The sequence below is a fragment of the Copadichromis virginalis genome, linkage group LG17, assembly GCF_057382275.1.
Source record: "Copadichromis virginalis isolate Kocher_CV1m ecotype Utaka linkage group LG17, C_Virginalis_male_GT1.1, whole genome shotgun sequence".
Taxonomy (NCBI): Eukaryota; Metazoa; Chordata; class Actinopteri; order Cichliformes; family Cichlidae; genus Copadichromis; species Copadichromis virginalis.
This window is the reverse complement of record NC_140634.1, coordinates 27,564,677-27,586,823: the sequence shown is the minus strand read 5'-3', so window position 1 is coordinate 27,586,823 and position 22,147 is coordinate 27,564,677. Positions and strand designations below refer to the sequence as shown.

General features: G+C 39.8%; 1 protein-coding gene and 1 long non-coding RNA gene across 3 annotated transcripts; both read left to right on the top strand.

Moving 5' to 3' along the window:
- Positions 1-8,692: 8,692 nt before the first annotated feature.
- On the top strand, positions 8,693-12,071 carry LOC146689613 (uncharacterized). Of its 2 annotated transcripts, none has more exons than XR_014916166.1 (3): positions 8,693-8,867; positions 9,055-9,138; positions 9,805-12,071. It is a non-coding gene; the product is annotated as an uncharacterized LOC146689613 (long non-coding RNA). The 2 variants fall into 2 exon arrangements; XR_014916167.1 differs by having other exon boundaries at positions 9,802-12,071.
- A 5,129-nt stretch (positions 12,072-17,200) lies between these two features.
- On the top strand, positions 17,201-21,593 carry LOC146689612 (uncharacterized). Its single transcript, XM_085437424.1, has 3 exons — positions 17,201-17,556; positions 17,769-19,488; positions 19,585-21,593. The coding sequence occupies exons 1-3, from the start codon at positions 17,478-17,480 to the stop codon at positions 20,669-20,671; spliced, it is 2,886 nt and encodes a 961-aa protein (XP_085293550.1). The 5' UTR covers positions 17,201-17,477; the 3' UTR covers positions 20,672-21,593.
- The last annotated feature ends 554 nt before the right edge of the window (positions 21,594-22,147 follow it).

Sequence of the window (22,147 nt, the reverse complement as noted above, 5' to 3'; positions counted from 1 at the left end):
ACACAAATGCTACGGCAAGGAGGAGTCAGGACGCCAGGTCAGGGGGGAGATATCATCACCCGAGATTGGGTACATAGCCCCAAGTGCGATAGGAGAAGGATCGTTAAGTGCGAGAGGAACTGACCTGAAAAATAGGATCATGGCCAAGCTTGAAACCTGGATCCCCCGTAGCCGGTTACCAAGATTACGTGAAGTACCCTCAGAAGGTCTGCTAGATGATGTTAATGCAGCACTACGGGCAATACCTACAACCACGATTACCGACACTAACAGCTGAATGGTAAGAACAAGATCCGGGCCATCAACACGTACGCCCTGCCCGTGATCAGGTACCCTGCTGGGGTAATAGGCTGGCCAAAGGAGGAGATAGAAGCCACTGACATAAAGACAAGAAAGCTCCTTACCATGCATGGAGGGTTTCACCCCAAATCCAGCACCCTGAGGCTGTACGCTAAGCGGAAGGAAGGGGGCCGGGGACTGGTGAGTGTCAGCACCACAGTCCAGGATGAGACAACGAACATCCAAGAATACATTGGGAAGATGACCGAGTGCTCAGTGAATACCTCAGGCAGCAGAAACCCAAGAAAGAGGAGGGAGACGAGGAACCATCATGGAAGGACAGGCCCCTGCACGTTATGTACCACCGTCAGATAGAGGAGGTGGCTGATATCCAGAAATCCTACCAGTGGCTGGACAAAGCTGGACTGAAAGACAGCACAGAGGCACTAATCATGGCAGCACAAGAACAAGCTCTGAGTACAAGATCCATAGAGGCTGGGGTCTATCACACCAGGCAAGACCCCAGGTGCAGGCTGTGTAAAGATGCCCCAGAGACAATCCAGCACATAACAGCAGGGTGCAAGATGCTAGCAGGCAAGGCATACATGGAACGCCATAACCAAGTGGCCGGCATAGTGTACAGGAACATCTGTGCCGAGTATAACCTGGAAGTCCCGAGGTCAAAATGGGAGATGCCCCCAAGGGTGGTGGAGAATGACCGAGCTAAGATCCTGTGGGACTTCCAGATACAGACGGACAAAATGGTGGTGGCTAACCAACCGGACATAGTGGTGGTAGACAAACAGAAGAAGACGGCCGTAGTGATCGATGTAGCGGTTCCGAATGACAGCAATATCAGGAAGAAGGAACACGAGAAGCTGGAGAAATACCAAGGGCTCAGAGAAGAGCTCGAGAGGATGTGGAGGGTGAAGGTAACGGTGGTCCCCGTGGTAATCGGAGCACTAGGTGCGGTGACTCCCAAGCTAGGCGAGTGGCTCCAGCAGATCCCGGGAATAACATCGGAGATCTCTGTCCAGAAGAGCGCAGTCCTGGGAACAGCTAAGATACTGCGCAGGACCCTCAAGCTCCCAGGCCTCTGGTAGAGGACCCGAGCTTGAAGGATAAACCGCCCGCAGGGGCGTGCTGGGTGTTTTATATATATATATATATATCACCAATTTTTAAAAAAATAGTCTTAGCTCTGCTACATTTACTTGCTTCACAGACCTGCACACACCCATCTATGCACAAACACACACTTCAATTCACAGTGAAATCTCATGAACATGGAAATTGTGGCACGCACACACTCATGTGCTATCTCGCCACACATAGCAGTTAGCTGAAAAGGCAGGAGGACCTGCTGATGCACCCGCACCATATTCTGTGATCCATGTCAGTCCTGTTCACACAACCGAAAACACAAGACACGCCTCCCCAAAGACCCAGAGATCCTTTATTCCCCTATCTCTGCACTTTGCATATGCAAATAGCCCCTAAAGGAGTTTTTCACTTGGTGAGTTAGTCACTAAGCAACCAGAGATAACGGTTAAACTTCCAGTTTTCAATCTTCCCCTGTATATGCACACACTGTCAAGCTTTTCTGAGTCAATTTTTCACAATTTGTCTGCATATTTGTTACATTTTCATGGCACATTTATGAAGCAAATAATCCATTTTGAAGGTAACTTTTATTGATTTTCTGGTAGCATGATTACGCTTCAGAAACATGACAAAGAATTTGAATACACTGGATATTGCAGAACCATAAAACACAGATGACCTGATGTTGTGGTTCTGTTTCTATTAAAAAACAGACAGAGATATCCACAAACATGTATGCATAGACAAAGATTAAGAGATTAAGCTATTCCCTTTCTTTCACCGCATCTTTCAACACTTTGCTGCCTAAATTCAGCGGCATGTAAAGTGCATAATGTGGATATAAGTATACTAACGGATGGACTGGGCACAGCAAATGTTTCAGCACCTCTTGGATATTTGCAGTAATGGAAAAATGCATTCTGTCTTACTCAAAAATGTAAAAATCAGCATAAAAGATCAAGTTTGTTGTCAGAAATAATTGAATTTACACAATTATTGTGTTATCATGTCAGTTTAACTTGAAGCCTAATTTCATATAAATCATTATTGTTATATAACACTAATGTAGAACAATATTTTTGCTGGACCAGTGCATTTCAGCTCGTGGTCTTCATTGTGGTCATGCTCGTCGTGTTGCCTTTGTGAAGGACTCTTACCAAGGCCACAGGCTGACAGTAAGAATATAATTGTTCTGTAGAATATAAAATAAAATACTACCACATTTTAAGTATGTTGAGTATCATAAATATTTAAGTGTGGCTTGAAATTTACACTACATGTGTGGAACATTTTACAGGATTTTTTTTGTGGCACATTATTTTGTTTATGATGTAGTCTACTGACTTTCTTAGAAGTGTGGCTGTATAACTAGACACAAACGCATGCAGGATAATAGGAAACAGTAACAGGTAATTGATTTAGCAGGTAATTCCAGGAAGGAATGCAGGAATGTACTATAACCCTGAAGTGCTTATGTATCTGGATACGTTATGTTTACATCATTAGACGCTGTGAACTGGTCTATTTGCTATTGTTACAATCACTGATGCTCATCATCAGTATTTATCCAGTATTAAACAGCGCCCTGCGAAAAAGCTGCTTGCCCATTGGCTCAGTTATAGTTTGATTGAAAACACACATTTTCCACAGGAATCGAAGCTAAAACCATGCGCTGTCAGGCAGCGAGTCATACACGTACATGTACTGTTACTGTTATTCTGTCAGACTGATTCAGTTTTGTCGAGATATAGCTTACCTGTACATGAACATTTAGCATAATGTTAACAATACGCAAGATCTGATAGTACATCAGCTGAGCATGATGGATAGATTTATGTAGCATGGGGTGCGTGTTCTTAAATTTGGCCTTTCCATTTTGGTAGTTGCTTTGAAGTCAGGAGGCCATGTCTAATATGATGTTATGGGAAGTGCACTCTTGCAGACTTTAGTAAACAGATCAAATAATTATTTAACTGTAGCTTAAACTCTGTGTGACAGCTCATTTGCATGAAATGGGCGGTACACTGTCATCTGCTGTGAGACCCCAGTCAACTCAGTCTCACTGTGGGTGATAATAATTAGGCAATTAAGGAAATTACTGATGTTCTGCAAGCAACTATCTTCCTCTATGTCATTACCCTTCAAAAAATACAGTCAGTTGAAGGACTCCAGTACAAGTCAAAGTGAGACTGAAAACTGTTACCCTGATCATTTCTCATGTCTTTTGTTAAATCAATGATCTCTTTTATGGAACTGAGCAACTCACAAATATATGGTTTAAGTGCAATTTTTATATAAAAATGACCAGGGTGTCCATGCGGCTATGAAGCCGACATATTCAGATGCCATCAGTCGAAAGGGGGCTTATTATGGAAGCAGAATACCAATGAAATATACCAGCATTCACCCAGATAGCAAACCTCCACTGCACTGAGGAGAGGAATAACTTAAGTGTATACATAAATTAAGGCAACTGACGCCAATCTACATGTTCCCAGCAGTGTTTGTTAACGCCGCTGCAAAAGTCCAATACAACACTTTAAATCTCTGGCCTCTTTGAAGAAGTATTTGTGTATGAGACTTGATCACAGCCAATTTCACAAATTACAGCAACTTTTGGCACACCAGAGTTTTAACTCTGACTGTAATTGGCTGAGATTTGCTCTGAACCCATCTAGTAAACAAGGCTCCCTTCTCTGAGGAGAAGTAGGCAGGCTTCCTAAACTTGCACACACACACACACACGTATATGCCACCTCACATATTTTTTATTCATTTTCAGTAACACCAGCATCAGGGTCAATGTGGCCAGTCATGGTGCAAAACTAATCCAGTTTACATCACACACATATTTCATTCATCCATTTTCAGGAAGCCCTTTTATTGTCAGAGAGAGGAAAAATAAAGTATTTGAGCAACCAGGGGAATGCGTCCAGACCACTCAGTTTTTAGCCAGGGATGTAAATCACAGTTTAAGTCAGGAACCTTTACACAAAACTGCTCATCATCTAATTCTACACAGCACTGTGCTCAGAGATAATGGCACAAAAGAAAGGTAACAGATGGAAAATGCTAGTAGATGAAATACTAACAAAATATTGTATTTTTTAGTGCTGTCAGCGTTAACCTCGTTAAAATGAAGTTAATGCCATAACCGCATTAACACGGCAAATCTCCGTTAGCGAGTTAGCGCGGATTGCCCCGTGCGTGGGGCTGGACAGCACTAACGCGTTAACAAGCTAACCGCGCTAACGAGCTAATCGCGCTAACGCTTTGACGCCGTGCATGCCGCTCTAACTCACTAACTGAGATTTGCCGCATTAATGCGGTTATGGCGTTAACGTCATTTTAACAATATTAACGCTGACAGCACTAATTTTTTATGTTTTACTGTGTGGTTCAATGACTTCATTGAATGTACATTTAAAGCATCTAAGAAAATGGATTTAATCATATTAGATGTGCTAGTGTTTGCTGTGTCTGGAAGTACGTTCATAAGGGGATGGTCGCTCTAGCTTTATGTTTTGTTTGTTGGACTTTGGTCATTTTATTACAACATATCTTGTAAACAATTACTGGCAAGCAACATTTAAGCACTCTTTCTTTCTGCTTACAGCTGCTTGAATGGTCACATGCAGTCTATGAATGCAGCTACTTCCTACCAAGCCTACTGTTCACTTTTCGACAAAAATGACTAAGAAATAAACATAAATTAATTAATTAATTAAATGGTTATAAAGCTAGCTTAGTTGAAGGTTCAAAAGCCCCAAAAGGTGATGGCTGATGGCATGTTGGCCATGTCCATCTTTGATGTACAGTCTATGTTTCCAGCTTATTGGCACTATAATCAAAGCCCTTCTTGTTCAAGTCCAAATCACGTAGCACAACACGATCAGCTTTTCATTAATTTTAAGCAAGAATGTCTTTTATATTACAGGAAATGTACTGAACAGCAGCACTTTTTAGAAATGGTCTGCACAAGCACTTCAAGCATGGAAATGGGAAATAAAGCTGGTAAAAGCAGGCATGCATTAGTACAAAAACCACATCAGTGGTTCAGCACATTTTTTTGCTGGGCTGAGAGGAGAAAAATAAGAGCAGTGGAAAGCTCCCACGTCCAATGAAAAGTCCTGCTGGAGCTGCCAGTGCTTCAAAACAGTCTCTAAACCATCTGCTCTATGATCACCTCATTCAGAACCAATAAGATATACTGACGTCCACCACCCTCCTTCCAAAACACATATTTGCAGGAAAATGCCCAGAAAAACTTTCACCCACAGGGAATTGTCTCCAGGTGCAACTGTGTTCTCTTCCTTATTCACATACTTGTTTTCAGCCATTCAAAAAACATGCACTGGATCGAAACCATCTGCTGGAGCTTGAATTCACAAGCTGGCATAACACATCCACCAAGAAATATGTATCACAGTCACTATGGCAACATGTTTCCAAGCACCAAACAAAACAAATCTGCATCAAACCATATAAGGGGAAATCAGCATTAATGCTTTGTTTGTGTTGTGTGGAGTTGATCTTCTAAAATCTACCAGCTACTAATCTAGGGAAATGAGAAGTGTAATCACCCCGCCCAATAAAACTATAAGATGCGTAGTGAGTTTTACACAGGTTTAATGCATGGAATCTGTGTTCATTTTTATAGTTCCAATAATCCTGTCTTTTTTTCGATAATGCAGAGATGGTGGGTGGAGCAGACATCGTAATCCTGGACTGGACTTCGAGGATTAGGCTGAGATTGTCTGGACAGCACAGTGGGAGCAGATTGAGGCTGTTTTCTCACACACGCAGTCTCAGAAAGAGCTCAGGGGTAATTAACGATTTGAACTGTGATTGGTCCATTTTGTTAAACTTCTCAGGATTTCATGTATTGTTACTCACTCAGTGCAGTTTTGAGTTTATGCCCCATGGGTGACCCTGAGATTCCAGACCACACATACAGTGTGTGGTCTGAAAAAGACCGTTTATAGCCCCCAGATTATATAGACAGCCTAAAAACAAGCTGCTCTTGCACCTCCTTGTTAGGTGTAGTACAATCCCAACAGGTTTTCATTCATGTCAAGCTTTAACATTCAGTTCAGTACAAAGCACATACAGCTGAGAGCTCAGCAGCCAGTAATTCATCACTGAGCTATCAGATTACAGTTGTTTATGTGACTTCTGCTGTTTTTGCTGAGCTTCACTCATGAAATCTTTATCAGTCTCATCAGTGTAGTCACTTTCACTTTAGTCAGTTTCTTTTGTACATGTAAAACCTGTGGCAGAAATATAGAAACAATGAAACCATGAAAAGAGTTAATGTGGATTCAAACTTTACATCTACACGAACACATCGACATTTAGACCTTTTCAGCTTGTGATTTGGGATGTTAATATTAATGTATAAGACAAGATTTTCTTATAATATAGTTCAGCCAAATTGTTCACAATGTTCAACATGGCCAGGGGGCACCGATGCAGAAATATCAAAACATTACAACATCATCCCTGACAGAGAAGAATTTAAAGCAACAGCAGTGTTTGACACATAGGCAGCGAAGTCAGATAAACAGTAGTATGACTTGTTTCTTGCCAGGGCCTGTTGTCTTCCTCTTTGACACCTGTTAGAGCCTGAGGGTGTGAGAGCTGCCATTTCGAAGTAAACCAGGTCATGAAAATGATCAACAACAACTGCTGGAGTGTGTCTTTATTGAAACACAGAAGCACAAACACATATGTAACCTTTTTCTTTTGTAACCGGGGGTTAAAGTGGGTTGGATATAGATATTCTTATTTAAACATTTCATGACACCACTCATACCCTTAACATATCCCTTCTCTACCTCGTACAGATGTAAATAAAGATACGGTGGAAACTTGAAATTAAAATCTGTCGTCTTTATAGTTTTAAAGTCAGGTCTTGGATCAACACAGAATGTTTTTTTGTGAAACATCTTCCTAAACTAGTTGAAGTATACTAATTTTGTGTTATTCAAAGGTTGCATGAAAATACTGCACTAAAGAGTTTGGAATAGTTCGGTGCAGGATAAACTGGTAGGCTGTGTTATGGTGAAATCTGATCAGGCTTTGATGTTCGTGGTCAAGAACAGCAGACATCAAATTATGTTTAAGGTAATGATGGTGATTTGATTCACTCACCGAAAGCAGTCAGTATCGGAGTAGCAGTACAGTTTAGCTAATCATAGCCTGCAAACAAAGAAAAATACACTGGAACTCACAAAACATGTTATCATGTGACGCCTAATATGATTTTCCTCACGCTGCACTGCACCAAATCCCATCTTACTCCCCGGTTCATAATGTGATATAGTCATTAAAATTTTGCAAAATTAAATAATAATTAAACCTTAAAAGGGGGGCATCTAAATTAAACTGTGATTTGCCTGGTCCTGAAAAGCTAACAGTGGTTCAATCAATTTGTTCTAGGAACAGAGGAAAATTCAGCTAAAGCCCTCCAGGCGTGAGGTTTCTTTAGTCTCTCAATCATATGCTGACAAGTGGGTTAAAATTTGGTTTACTGGTTTGCTTGAATATGAAAGTAGCTTGCTTGCTTAATAAAACTGCCATCTCTTTGTCGCCTGTTGGGACATGTCTGCTGTGCACAGCACAAAAGATGTGAGGGCATGACATCATCAGAACTTTCTGCCTCTTTAAGCAAAAAGGCCCAAGATAAATGGTTTACCATAAACATGCACAATCCTCATCAAGCAATTCCTTAGATACGTTAACCTCATTTTACATATTTAAAAAAAAATCAAGGGGTAAGACTTGTATGGATAACTCAAAATAAACAAATCTGTATTTTTGGCTGGTTTTACTGTTAACTGGCACCTTGATAATCAAAATTATTATTAATCAGCCAGTTGATTAACTATCATCAAACATTAAAGTATAAAAACGGCATCGCAAATATTCTGTTTGAGCAGCAGATTTAGGTCACCAACATAATCTCTGTGGCAGATATCCATGTACTGTGAACTGTGTCAGCTGCATCATCATCATCATCATCATCACCATCATCATCATCATGGTGCTGCTGGTGGCTGTCAAATCCACTGACTCATAAACACCCACCACTTTGCCATGTCAGCATATCGTAATGTCAGTGTGTTTGTACATTTCATACTGACAAATGGCTGCACAGACAGTGCTTATGTGCATGTGTGCGAGAGAGGTTTGTGTGTGTGTGTCTGCCAGAGCGTCTGTGTGTAATCAGAAGAGTGTTTGCACATGTTTTTAAAGTAAGCAGACCTACGCAGTTTATAGCCCCCTTCTTAACCACATCACACAAGCCACCTCGCCTGTGCCATGCCTGTGTGTCTCTTCACAGGTCTTTTTTGTTTTCTGGAGAAACTGCAGTTGAGATTTCAGAAGAAGTGTAACCTCCAGCGGAGAAAGGAGCTGTGCATCGTGCGTTCTTGCAAAAATCTGCGGGCCACTTTGATTAGTAATTGCAAGATATGCTACATGTGAGTTTGAATCCACCCACTTCACTTTTCTCACAGATACACAGTAAACAAATGCATGGTATACACTCAATACCCACAGAGGATGTATAAGATGACATACAGAGAAAAGATATTTAGACTAAAACGATGCATAGAACCGCATGCTTGTTTATCGCCCATTTCCAAATGTTTTCCGCTCTTCTTTCAGCCTCACATCTACAACCGCATGCGTCACGGCTACTGTAAGACAAACACCTATTATCCTCGAGAGACTGTTGACTCAAATCTACCGGTAAGTCCACTCGAAGCCCTGGAAACACTCGTTTTGCAATGGCATGTCTCTGCCTGCCAAACACAAAGCCGATAGCATCAATAAAGAAAAGTCACCGCCTCCTTGTTGCCACTCAATGCAGGCACTTATCTGGTTGATGGATCCCAGAAAATGTGTATATGTAGTTGTTTTATTTGTTGATACAACCCTACATCAGTAATCTGATTTTTTGGCAAATCTTTCAGGTCTCAAGAATTTCTATGACTAGTTGACTGATTGTTAGCAGTTGTATCTGATATATAATAAACATGAAGGATTTCTTTCCTTTCATAATTGCTACTGTGGCCTTTTTAAGGATGTCAGAGCTAACAGAGTGCGACACAGAAATCTAGGCTACAAAATACAGGATTTGAGAAACATTAAAAGATTTCCATGGTAATCTGTGTGAAAGAGGTTAAAGCTTTAAAAAGTGCTGCCTTCTAAGTATGATTAGTATGTAGCTGTCATTCTGCTTTCTCCGTCTTATCACTCTCTGTTGGAAACACGAGCTGATGTCTCTCCAACTCTTCTCGTGTTTTTTCACGGCAAACTTTCTCACAAGCCTTTCTGTTCTCTCTTTCTCTCTGTTGTGTTTTTCTCCCCCCCCTGCACTTCCTCGACTGTGGCCTGCACGATTGGTCGGAGGAGGTGGAAAGTTGGCCAATGAGAGGACAGTTGCCAGGCAGTCTGTACCTTGTTTGGAGGCGGCTGGAGGCTCACACAGCTGTTCCATTGAAAAGCAGCAGGACATAATAACAGGGGCCCCTCGCCAGACACATACACACACACACACAAACACACACCCACACACGCACACACACGTTCGCTTCACGCACAAACACGCTCGCTTCCACAAAGGCACACAATGCAGGCTGAATTGAATTCTGTGGTCTGAAAAGTTAACTGCGCTACTTTTTCTGTCGACATATGTGTCCGTTTAACATAACAAATGTGGCATACATGTGCTTAGCAGTTATTTTGAGACATTTTTCCCGAGTTTTGTCTAGTCCAAATGCGATGTTTATTTTCTTTTGCGTGCAAAAGTTTGCTCTTGGGGTAATACCTGGCTCTTTAGTGGCAAAAGTTTCTGCTATGTTGACCATTTATTGATTAACTTTGTTTTTCCTCTCTTGGGCGAATTTTTCGGAAAAAAAAAAAGGACTAAAACAAGCTCTTGTATGTCATAGATCATCAGCGCTGGATGCACTGTTTTTCATGCTGTACTAACAGAGGAAACCACAAAAAGAAAAAAGAATATAACAGCGATGTTGTGTTTCAAGGTCAACGACTTGTTTTGCAGTGCTGCAGCGTACCTAATAACACTGGAGAATTGTTAACTGGGCCCAATGACCCACATCACCCGGCAAAACACTGTGGATCCATCTGTCTCTGTGTCCCGCTTTAACAATACAACTCCTTTACGCTGTGTGCACTTTTTTCCACCCACATTTTTGACACCTGTTGCCTGTGAGGACAAAGAATCAATCCAAGCTGCCCTTGAGAATTAAAAAGATTTTAAAAAAAGCATATACATTTTAAATGCACAGAGCCGAATATGTATATACATGAACTGACACATGCATTGTGTGGCATATGGTGAGCTTTTCTTGGCTGATGGCATCAATAACAGCTGTCAAAAGTGGCTTCGGTAACATGAGTCACTCTAGATGAACAAAGGGGTATTTTAAAGGACAAAAGCATCCGCTCTGCTACAGTGCTTCAGCATTGCTTTTGTTTCATCTTGCAATATGTGGTAGCCAAATGTCAAAGCTTCTTCAGATTGTTGCTTTTACACTCTATTTTTCTAAAAAGAAAAAAAACTAATGGATTGTTGCTGTTTTCTCCATGGGAAACGTCAATTTCAAGGGTGTTTGTAAAGGCCTGTACATGTGAGTCTCTGTGTGTAAGCAATCAATAGGCCTCCTGAGTTGTGTTGCTGTTATAGAGATGAGTCTTCTTCAACAAAGAAGTGGGAATGTAAAACAATTTCAAGGTTGGATGTCTAGGGTCATAAAGAAAAATCTGCTAGTATGAAATTGCTGTTCCCTCTTTTCCCACAAGTTAATGAGTTACTAATTCAAACACAGTATAAACCCATGTTGAAACCCATGTTGATGACTTTCTTTGAGTTAGCAGTGCCCTTGTCATTTTAGACCTAACTGTGCTTTGATCAGTCTGTCCTGACCGTTGATGTGATGTTTATGAAGAACTGACTGACCCACAGGTTAGATAAGCTTCATTAACACTAAAGAAAAATATGTTTTTTGCCAGGGTGAGGCTTTCACTTCAAAGGCCTTCTTCCTTCAACTTCAAATTAAAGTGTAAGGAAAGAGCCAAAGTCCTGTTATAATCTATGTTTTTCTGCCTCAACCTCCTGTTTTACTTTCTGAATCATTTTTATTCTTTATCCTCATTTCTCCAATGCTTCTTGCCATGTTGACACAAGAACTAAAACAAAACCACCTTCATTTGGTGAAGCTATTCTAGGCAGGGTTAAGACAACAGTGTTGTGGGGTGCTCATGATTACTTCTATCCTTTTTGGCCAGAAGGACGAGAAAATATTTAGAAATTCTTAAAAAAGTATGCAAAAGGATAGCTAAAGTACAATCTGTGCACTTCCTGTTTTCATGCTCATGTAAGCTCATGATTTTCCTGAAATTCCTCTTTTCTTTTTAGTGCACTTTTTATATCAGGAACACAGTCTGGAATTTTTTAAAGAACAATCCATAACCTTGAAAAATTCCAGTCACTAAAAATCATTAACCATCTACGACAATATCAGATCTTCAAACAACTGAACTGGACTAGTCAGTGTGTTAATGTTTACCTTATGTTCTTCTGCCTGATAACAGAACTGCTGACATTTATAAAAGGAATAGGAAATACACCACGAAAGGCACAACCTTCAAACTGTTCTTTTCTCAAAGTTTTTCTGCAAATTAGTTATGTTAATGAATTGGTATAATATAGCAATAAAAACATCACATTATATTTATATCCAAAATACAACAGATCTAATACTTCCAAGAAGAAGTATCGGGGTTGGTGCCAGGGGAAGAGAACTGTGCGGTCAACCAACTTTGACAAGCAGTACTTGGCTCAACTTGCTTTACTATTTCATTTAAAAAGAAAAAAAATGAGCGGCTTCATGCACACACTTGCACTCAGACTATGCCCATAAAACAGAGGTTATAAACTAAGATGCACAGTCACAATATACAAAATAAGAGAGGCAATCCTATAATTCTATATAATAACCTATACACCGGGCCACCGTTACAGGCGACACAACAAATTTAAGGATAAACAACCTACTTTAAACCACATCATGAACGGGTATGCATAATACACGCACAGTATGCTCATAGTTTTAAAAGTTTAAAAATATCTGTCTCAGAGGCCATAATATGCAAAAAAGTAGACATTTTTCTCAACTGTTAGCACAGAATATCCTCACCACCTTGTGAATGAGTCTAGCACTAGCTCTAATTATGGATACTGTGGTGGTTGCATGTATGACTTGAGCAACTAAAAAATCTGTGCTCAATTTTTTTGTGAGTGAAATTCTAGTTGGCCTATTACTTCAATGATTTATTAACAAAAATTAGCAGATATGTGTCTGTGTGCTAGCTAGACATGCTACTTATTGTTAGCTTAGCACTCCACCCTGTTGACCAAATGTGTCACTTCTGGCTGCAAAACAAATAAGATGGCTAGCCTACGCTAAATATGCTATTAACTGTGCTAACTTTCAAAGCTGGCAAATAGTGACCCCCAACAAATGAATGATGAAGGAATATAGCTTGGATTCATCCTATTTTTATTACACAGTCATAGAGGTGAATATATAACCACAGTATATGACCCTATACATTCAGATAGTATAGATCCAAACACATGCTAGGTTTACACAAGTAATATCATTTGCCCTTGAAGGATAAGAGTGAATGTCAGTTGTGTGTTCTCCATTGCGTCATGCACACTGCACAAATATGGGTGCGACACATTTAGTGGACAAATTGATCACAGTCTGTGTCCTTTGCCCTTTGTTAACCCCCACCCCACTGGTGCTACTGCCAGCAGACAGGCTCCAAGCAGATGGGATAGTTTGAGGGGGGAGGGTTTATTTTTAACAGGCTTGTTGTCACTCAAGACTTTTTCTTCTACTTCTTATCTCTCACTATTTGATTTTACTTCATTCTTCTCTCTCTTGGTCACTTTCTCCCTTAGTTTATGTCCTCAAGTTACACAGTATTCATGTTTGGTCTTTTTATTGTAAAAGAGACTGTGCACTAGTAAAAAACTGGGTTGAAAACTGGGTTAATATTCTCATCTATCACATGTCCAGTTATCAACCAAGATCAGAAAAAGGTCCACTGTGGCTCTGCACAGAGAATGAACTGAAATCATACATCTTTATGTGTGACATTAATTCAGTCATATCTGTGACACACATGCAACCATTCAGACCAATACCACACCGGTCTGTGAAGCTGATCTCAACTGTTTGGAGACAAATACGTTACACATACCTGTCTTTGAGTTTCTTCTTTTCCACTAAAGCCAAATTTAAAATAAATAACTAAAAGGATAAACTTCAAACCAAGCATCTGATCATTTGAAACCTTATAGACGTAAAAATCCGTGACAAGGTTGAAAAAAGTACGATTAAAAATGGTAAATTAAAATGATATCTGAACATCTGTTTTTCATTTGCTTCTTTGGGATTTGGAGCATACAACAACAGTAAGGAGTAACTGGTGAGGCTGATGGGCGGCTTTGAGGATACACTGGGGGAACAATCATTCAACTGTAAAAGTGATTTGGCTAGGAGGCAAAAGTCCAGACAGACAGATTGTGGGGTATATCATACGCTTTGTCTGTGAAGGGGGAGTTTGAAGCTGTCGATGGGAGAGACAGATAGCGAAAGGCTTTGAAATCGGTTGAAAGGGAGGAGGGGCAATGTTCTGTATAAAATATCATTTCATTTAAACACATACACGCATACAGCAGGCCCACATGCTGTACAGTGAAACACTCTCCCATATTTATAGCCTAAACAGGTGCAACCCTACGATACCACCTCCACCTCTGTTCCTTCCAGTATTGCTGCTTTTCACACCTACTCTCCTATACATTACGTCACCTCTGACAGGAAATGAGCCACTACTATTCAAGCAGCTGTAGAGACCGCTCTCTTCTTATGGGCTTTCATTTAGGTTCCCTTCCATGTCATTTATTATTCATGTGTATTAAAGTCAATATTGTTTTCTTCTCATGATCCAGAAGAACAGAACTGATCTAGACCCATACAAAACATTAAAGCCCATCTGCTGTGTTTTTTCAGTGCAGTCTTATGCAATAGGAGGCTCTTTTGGGGCAACTTGTGAACATGCTGCCACTTTGTGGCCTTGCAATGCAACTACTATCAGATTGTTCTTTCACATGACATATTTTCTACACTAGAGGTCAGCATTTTAAAGGCGTGCCAGTGTGTGACCATAATAAAGTAGTGAAACTGCTTTGGTTTGGTACAAAAGGGCATAGTCCACATTTCAAGTGTTTTTGGCTTCTAGTGAGAAAACTCAGTAAAGCTGTTTCTCACATTTGGATATTGTTTTTGAACAATAACCAATTTGTAAAGAGTTTCATCATTTATTCTATCTTGTCTAGTGTGGTTCTATACTCATGGATAAAACTGACTGAAAAGCATTGTTTGTCAGCTCTGCCTTTGTGTATTTTCATGACCATTTATGTTTATCTGTTTTTTTTTTAAAGATAAACATAAATACTCACATTCCCACACATAATAATGCAATGGAAAACTAAAAAGCAGTGTTCACTAAATGAGTTCAAATGATTCACGATGCAACAAAAACACATTCACAGATTATGCGCTTTAAAGACACACATATAAATAAATAAATATCTGAACACTGAAGGGGAACGAAACCATCTGTTTGACATTTGCAGTTCGTTTTTCATTATTTTTAAGATGTGTTTTATACGGCATGGGAAAATTCTGTCCAAAATATTTACAGCATTGAAAATTGGCCCTGATTTTCAGGCCCTCGCTGAGCACGTTGTGCTTTAATCCACATGATCTTAAAAATAGTGTGGTAATGAATGGTTGTTTTTGCACAACACAACTTTGTTCAGCTAAAGAAATAACACAACACAAATCGTTTATTTAACTGTTTCTATTTGAAATACACATGTAACCTGATACAGCGCTGTTCTTCTAAATGTACATTAATTCCAGTGATCGCCAGGACAAAAAAACTGCATGTGTGGAATTGTTTGTCAAATCTGATTAACAACAAAAGCACAAGCTCCATGATTTGTTGCTCCCATTGCGAGTGAGATTTCTACTTTTTTGACATTTAATGTGTTGCAGTTTTTTCAGGGTTGATAGCAGTTTAATTTATACTGAAAATAATGAGTTGCTGCCCTTATCAGCACTCATGCTGCATACCTTAGAGAGTTATTATCTCTGTGCACTGTGGGGCTAGGGCATGAGTCATGAATTGGGTTGTTTTCTGTCTAAGCTAACATTGTTGTTGTTAAGGCAAAACCTATCATGGTCTACTACAGCAAGTATGCTAGGGCATCTCAGCCAAGTTCAAAATTAAACCAGACCAGACATTAATTTATTAGAAGTTTGTAGGATAAAGCCTTGATTAACCCTTCATGTCTTTATATTTTGCTGGGGAAAATAATATGCACGTGTGTTTTGTGGCAGGCTGCTCTTAACAAAATGCCTAAAGATAAAATTTTAAATCGGATCTTTCCTAAGTTGTGTGTTATCTGTAGAGAAAGGTCCATCTTTTGAGTTAGGTGATGTTTTTATGGTTGAATTATGTAAAGGTCAGTGTTAAGTGGCTTAAGAAACATTAAAACATTCCTCTAAAATGGTCAAGTACACAGAATGAGTGAAAAAGCATCCGATGTCCAAAGAAAAATTTGCTAGACCTCCAGGATACCTAGAGAGTTATTACTCTAGACCGAGTCGCAATATGATCTGGCTCCTTGGCTGCAAAACACAAGAACTGAAGGCTGCAACAAGACTTTTGTGCAGTACTGTAACCTAATGCTGAAGAAGAGAATAATACATCTAACCATTCATCATAATCAAATTGCTATCACTGGTTTTTGCACTCCTGGAGTACTTCAAAATATTAGCATATGAGTGAAAGGCCAAGCAGTTTCCAGGATCCACTTCTCACCCTTATATAACCTCTTAGATGCAAATGCCTTCGCGTGGCAGATAGTAGCCACTGTAAAGCGGCCATCACCTCTGACCCCTCTTCCTAAAGTTGCCCCATTTTCCCACTATTGATCCTTCAGATTCCTCTGACATTGAGAGTAAGTGTGACAATCCTCTTCCAGATAAAGGCATTTTAGGAGTTATTACCCATGGCTTACCCAGAGCTTATGTGTGAAACCTCTCCATACAGAGAGGGGCACTGAAATGGACCATTAAAGTTAACTATGCCGGGGTAGTGTGTGGTTCAAAGGTTGCACTCTTTCTCCTGGAGTATTCTGTTCAGTAGCTTTTAAGTCTTCTGATGCTACAGATAGAGGCACGTGAGGGTCAACTGGAAAAGGCAGACAATAAGGGAATTCAGCATGATGGGTAAGCAACTCTCATACATCAGTTGAGCAATGTCTTTGTTGTGCTGTCCTTAACCTTCATTGTTTTACTCTATTATCATATTTAATGTATTATTTTACTGTATTCATATTATCCCTTTATAATTTTGGGATTCTGCATTCTATGTGTATTTTATTAATTTATTTAATTTTTTAGTTTTTTCACCAAAAAGTTATTTAAATATGAAGATGTGTAAATTGTTATTATTTGATATCGGGTTTTTTTAGAATGTGTTTGAAGCCAGAAAGAGGTCAGACCTGTTAAAAGGGAATGAAAATCAAAACCAAGTACATGTTATGGGACCTAAAATGTAGCACACATACACATGGTCATTTATTATATTGTATTACATACAGAAGCCATTCGTAACTTTCTAGGAAACTGGAGATTCATACAATCAGTTCATGTTTTTAAACCTGTTAAGGTTTAAAAGCTACTGGTCAAAAACAAATGTTTAGCACACTTTAAATATCTGTGGCTCAGGATAAATTTATCAGAAGGGGTGAATAAGGCTTGTACAAACAAGTGCTCAAACAGATTAGAAAAGTGCCATATAAATAAGTGACAGGCCATTTATTGATTCAACAGGTTTATAAATGTAACCAGATTTTATTTTTAACGCTGAGAATGTTCTTATGACTCTTGTCTGAAATTTGTTTTACTGATATGTGTCCCTCAACAGAGAAAATAGAAGTGCTGACGCTCACACTTGTCCTGCTGTGCACTGTCTCTGGATTTTCACAGAGTACGTATTACATTCCAGTAAGTTAAAGCTAGAAAGTTTTTAGCAGTTTTGAGTTGACATTCTTTCAGTAAAGATAATCGTTTACAGACCTAAGCCCTGACATTCCCGTAAACACCTTTCATGTTAATTATGCTAGTTGTTGTAACGTGAAAGTGTAGCTTTTTAGTGCTTATTTAAATGTATGAACTTTCTGTCATTGCATTGTACAACAGGACTGACTTTCGCTCAGATAGACGGATGGAACAGCCCTGACCAGTCTGACTTGAGAAATAAGGAGCTTAGCGATGTCTTTACATCTGCAGAGATGAGAAAAAATGGCGCCGAAAATATTACTGAGGAATCCACTCAAATGACAAAAACTGAGGAACAGAGGGGTGAAAGGAATACCTCAGAGAGGAACCCTACTAGAGAGCTTGTCGAGAAAGTAAAGACTGTGAAGGAAAGAAGGGGAGATGGACTGACTTCACAGATAGAAACAGAAATGGAGGAAAACACAGAGCGTGAAACGACCACAGCTGGCAGTATAGAAGGACTCTTTGTAAAGAAAAGTGATGAAGGGTACACCCCTGAGACATTTCTCACAAGTAGTCTTTTACAAGAAGGAACAAAAAGAGAGATCTACTCTGTACCAGACACAGCTGAATATGTAGATACAGATAAAGAGGTTGCATCGAAAATGAGAGAAAATGGACCGAGTTTGGACCCTGCCTCAAAGACAGAGACACACAATGAGAGCAGGAGACTGATACGTACTGGGGGAAAATGGAAAATAGATCATGATCATGATGCAGTGATACCAGAGGAAGCGAATCACAACAGGATAGATGTGAAAGTGAAGAGAAGTGATCAAATAGAGAGGCTAAAACAAAAAATGGTTGAAGAGGAGCAAGAAGGAGAGCTAGTTGCAGGGATCAGTCATCAGGAGAAGAGAAGAGCGGCACAAACTATAAAAGAAATAGGAGACAAGGAGAAGGGCACAAAAAAGAGTGAGGACATAGCCCATGCAGTCTATAAGGAATTAATAGAAAAAGAAGATCAGGTATTAATTAACAACATTGCATCTCCTTTAAGTATATTTCCTGCTCAGGTAGAAAATGCCACAATTCAAATTATCATCCATTCTCAAAATAAGCCTCCCGCTTCTCACATCTCCCCTTCACTTCCTGTCACACCCACACAAATTCCTCCAGACTCCTCTCACCCTCCCACCCTTTACACCACGGATAGTTTTCAGTCTCCTTCTGTCAATATTCACATTCCTAACTCAGTCAGTCACATCACAGACTTAACAGAGAGTCTGGGGGGCCATCTCAAGCAGAAAGAAATGGAAGTGAAGGCTGGCTCAGTTATAGAAGATGTAATGGCTAAAAATGTTTTGTTGAAACCAGCATGGAAAGAGGTACAAACACACAGAGCAGAGGACAAGGGGGAAATAAACAGAGTTGTGCAACCATATGAGGAGGAATTTATCTTGTTGGTCCAAACAGCAACAACACAACCCAATGAAGCAAAGTTTTTCACCAGAGAGCCAAACTCAACATCAAAAATAAATGCAGTTTTATCTGCTGAAGTGCCTCGGCTTGCACACAAATCAAACACGTCGCAGTCGATGGGAAAATACCGAAATGTTGAACTGATGGAGAATTACACCAAACTTACAGGGAAGCAAAATAAAGCATCTTCTCCGCAACTACAGCTGAACAAATCTTCAGCCAAACCACAGCTCGGAACTGCCAAAACACCTTCACCGAGGCCAGTGAAAAACAACAAGCAAAGCAAAAATAAGACCATCAAGAAGTCCAAGGAAAAGAGAAGGAAGAAGAACAATAAAACCCAAAAGCCACCAAAGAAGAAGAAAGAAATCTTACCACCAACGCAGTTTCCTTACTTTATGGACAACTATTGTCCAATCGAGTGTGCCTGCTATGGAAGGTAAGACAAAGGATACTAAAATGAGACTAAGATACCCTTTCAATATTCTTAATATTAAATCACTAATGATTCTTTAATTGTATGTGTTGTTTTTAGAGTGGTCCAGTGCTCAGACAAAGGTGTGGATACGGTTCCTTATGGTATCCCCTATAATTCCCGCTACATCCTCCTTATGAATAACTACATCAACAGCATCCAGCTGGACCTGCTAAATCAATATGACTCTATGGAGTTCCTTGTACTAAGCAACAATCGTCTCACAGATGGTTCAATTGAGGGAGCTTTTGAAGGGGTCCCAGCTCTGAAACGCCTCTACTTGGATAGGAATCTCTTACAAAGGGTGCCAGCAGACCTTCCAGCTTCTCTGGAGGAGCTTCGTCTGGACAACAACCGCCTGACCGTGATCTCGAAGGCAGCCTGGGCATGGTGCCCTGGCCTCTTGGTTCTGAGCCTCAGCAACAACAGCCTTGGGAATAATTCAGTTCCTAATGGCGTGCTCTCCCCTCTAGGGAACCTGCGCACTCTAAACCTGGATCACAACATGTTGATCTCAGTACCTCTGGGGTTACCATTGTCAATCAAAGAACTCTATCTTAAGGGTAACGTCCTTGAGAGTTTTGGCCGAGGAGCTTTCAACGGGAAATCAGGGTTGGTGGTGTTGGACCTGAGTGCAAACAGACTGATAAACAAAGGGCTAGATAGGGATTCCTTCCTCAATACAACGTTCTTGGAAAGCATCAACTTAGAGGGGAACAGACTAAAACAGGTGCCACAACACCTTCCTCTATCTGTTAAAACTCTAAATTTGGAAGGAAACTTCATATCTTCCATAAAGAAATCAGCTTTCATAAGTTTGAAAAAGCTAGAGCACCTAGGCTTAGCATGGAATAAAATCTTTAAAGTGACAACAGGTGCATTCAGGATGCTGCCCGTACTGCACCAGTTAGACCTGAGTCACAACACACTGAAGCAGGTGCCCAGACAGTTACCTAAAGGTTTGCACTCAGTAGCACTCAAGCACAACAAGATTCGGTCAGTGCCTCGTGATGCTTTCTGCTGGGGCAATAAAACTCTCAGCGGACTTGTGAAAGTGCAGTTGGAGCACAATTTCATTGATATGGCAAAGCTGGATGCACATGCCTTCAGATGCTTACGGGGCTTCCAGGTGGTGCACTTCTATTGAGCATCTGAAAAGTTTCATAGGCTTGGATTTTTTTATGCACACAATTGAAATAAAAGTTTATAGTACTGAATCCTGCTTTGAAAGTTTTATCCAAGTGAATGCCACTATTACGAGAAACCAATGATGAAACTCAAAAACAATATTTATTGTGTGTGAAATTCAGTTTATTGTGTGTGACCCACCAAAGTCTCAGTGTCCGACTATTTTTATGACTCAGGCTGCTTTTCCCAAAAGCCCTTATATGGTAGGAAAACATCTGTTTGCATGCAGCATGAGCAGCCTAAGGTACCTAGAACCAGAATTGTATGACTGCAAATCATCATGTTATTACTGACAGTTTTTATTTCTGGCAGTTTTTCCATGACCAACTAAAGCAAACATTATTATTTTATCCTACAGTAATTAGGTTTTTTTTTTTTTAAAAGCTGCTCTGTTTTATTAGGCTAAAAGTTAAATTAAGACTACTTATATGAAGGTAACTGAAGGGATGAAGGAATTAGAAATTAAAAAAAAAAAAAAGAAAGAAAGAAAGAAAAGCAATTATGTTGAATGTATGTAAACTTGTTTAATTTAATTATTGGATCCAAATTTACTTTTCTTTTTAACATTTTCAGCATTGTTTTCATTTGTCCTAGTTTCTAGAATGTGGATATGTCAGATATGCTGACAGTGAGAGACTCTCTGTGGCCTATGGATTCATGTTTGTTTTGGGTAAAGTGTGAGCTCACTGATTGCAACCATCTATTCTTTCCTCTGTGTGTACCAACAATATGTTTTATGAGTCACTGAATAACAAAGATTCTACTGATTATATACCATTGTCGTGACACTCTATTCGGCTTTTCGTCTCCACTATAACATCTTACTTAACTAGATGTCTGTTTTCCTCAAATCTTCAACGAAAAAGTTTAATCATGTAAATTTGTCAGACTCAATAAAAAACAAGTTAAAATAAAGAACTCGTTTGCTGGTGTATTTGATTGTTTGTTCCTCTTTCCCTGTTTGTAACTATTCCAGCTTTCTGGTTCTTAGTGAAAGAACAAAGACAGTGTGATGGGGCAGTTTAAAGGTTCAGTCTTAGTTATCCTGTCGGTTGACTTATTGTTCCACGGTAAATACATGGCCCAAAAATGTAAATACATTCCTAATAAACTAGCCACTAGATGGCAATAATGTATAGAAGAACATTTCCAATGAGGACAGCCTTGGGGTATGTGTGCAAAACTAAAGACAGAAATGTGTTTTTACCTGGCACAAATACAACACTGTGGCAGTTTAAATGCATATGCTTCAGGAAGCTCATCCTGTCAGGAAAATTATATATTTAAGGTTATTTATGGCTTCAAGGCTCACACTACAATGGGAACTTAATGTGAGCATCGTGCACAAACACAGACAGGGGCAAGAGTCATAAAAAGATTTTCACTCTGAAGCAAATGTGTTTAGGATTTCACTCGCAAAAATTAGAGAGGATTC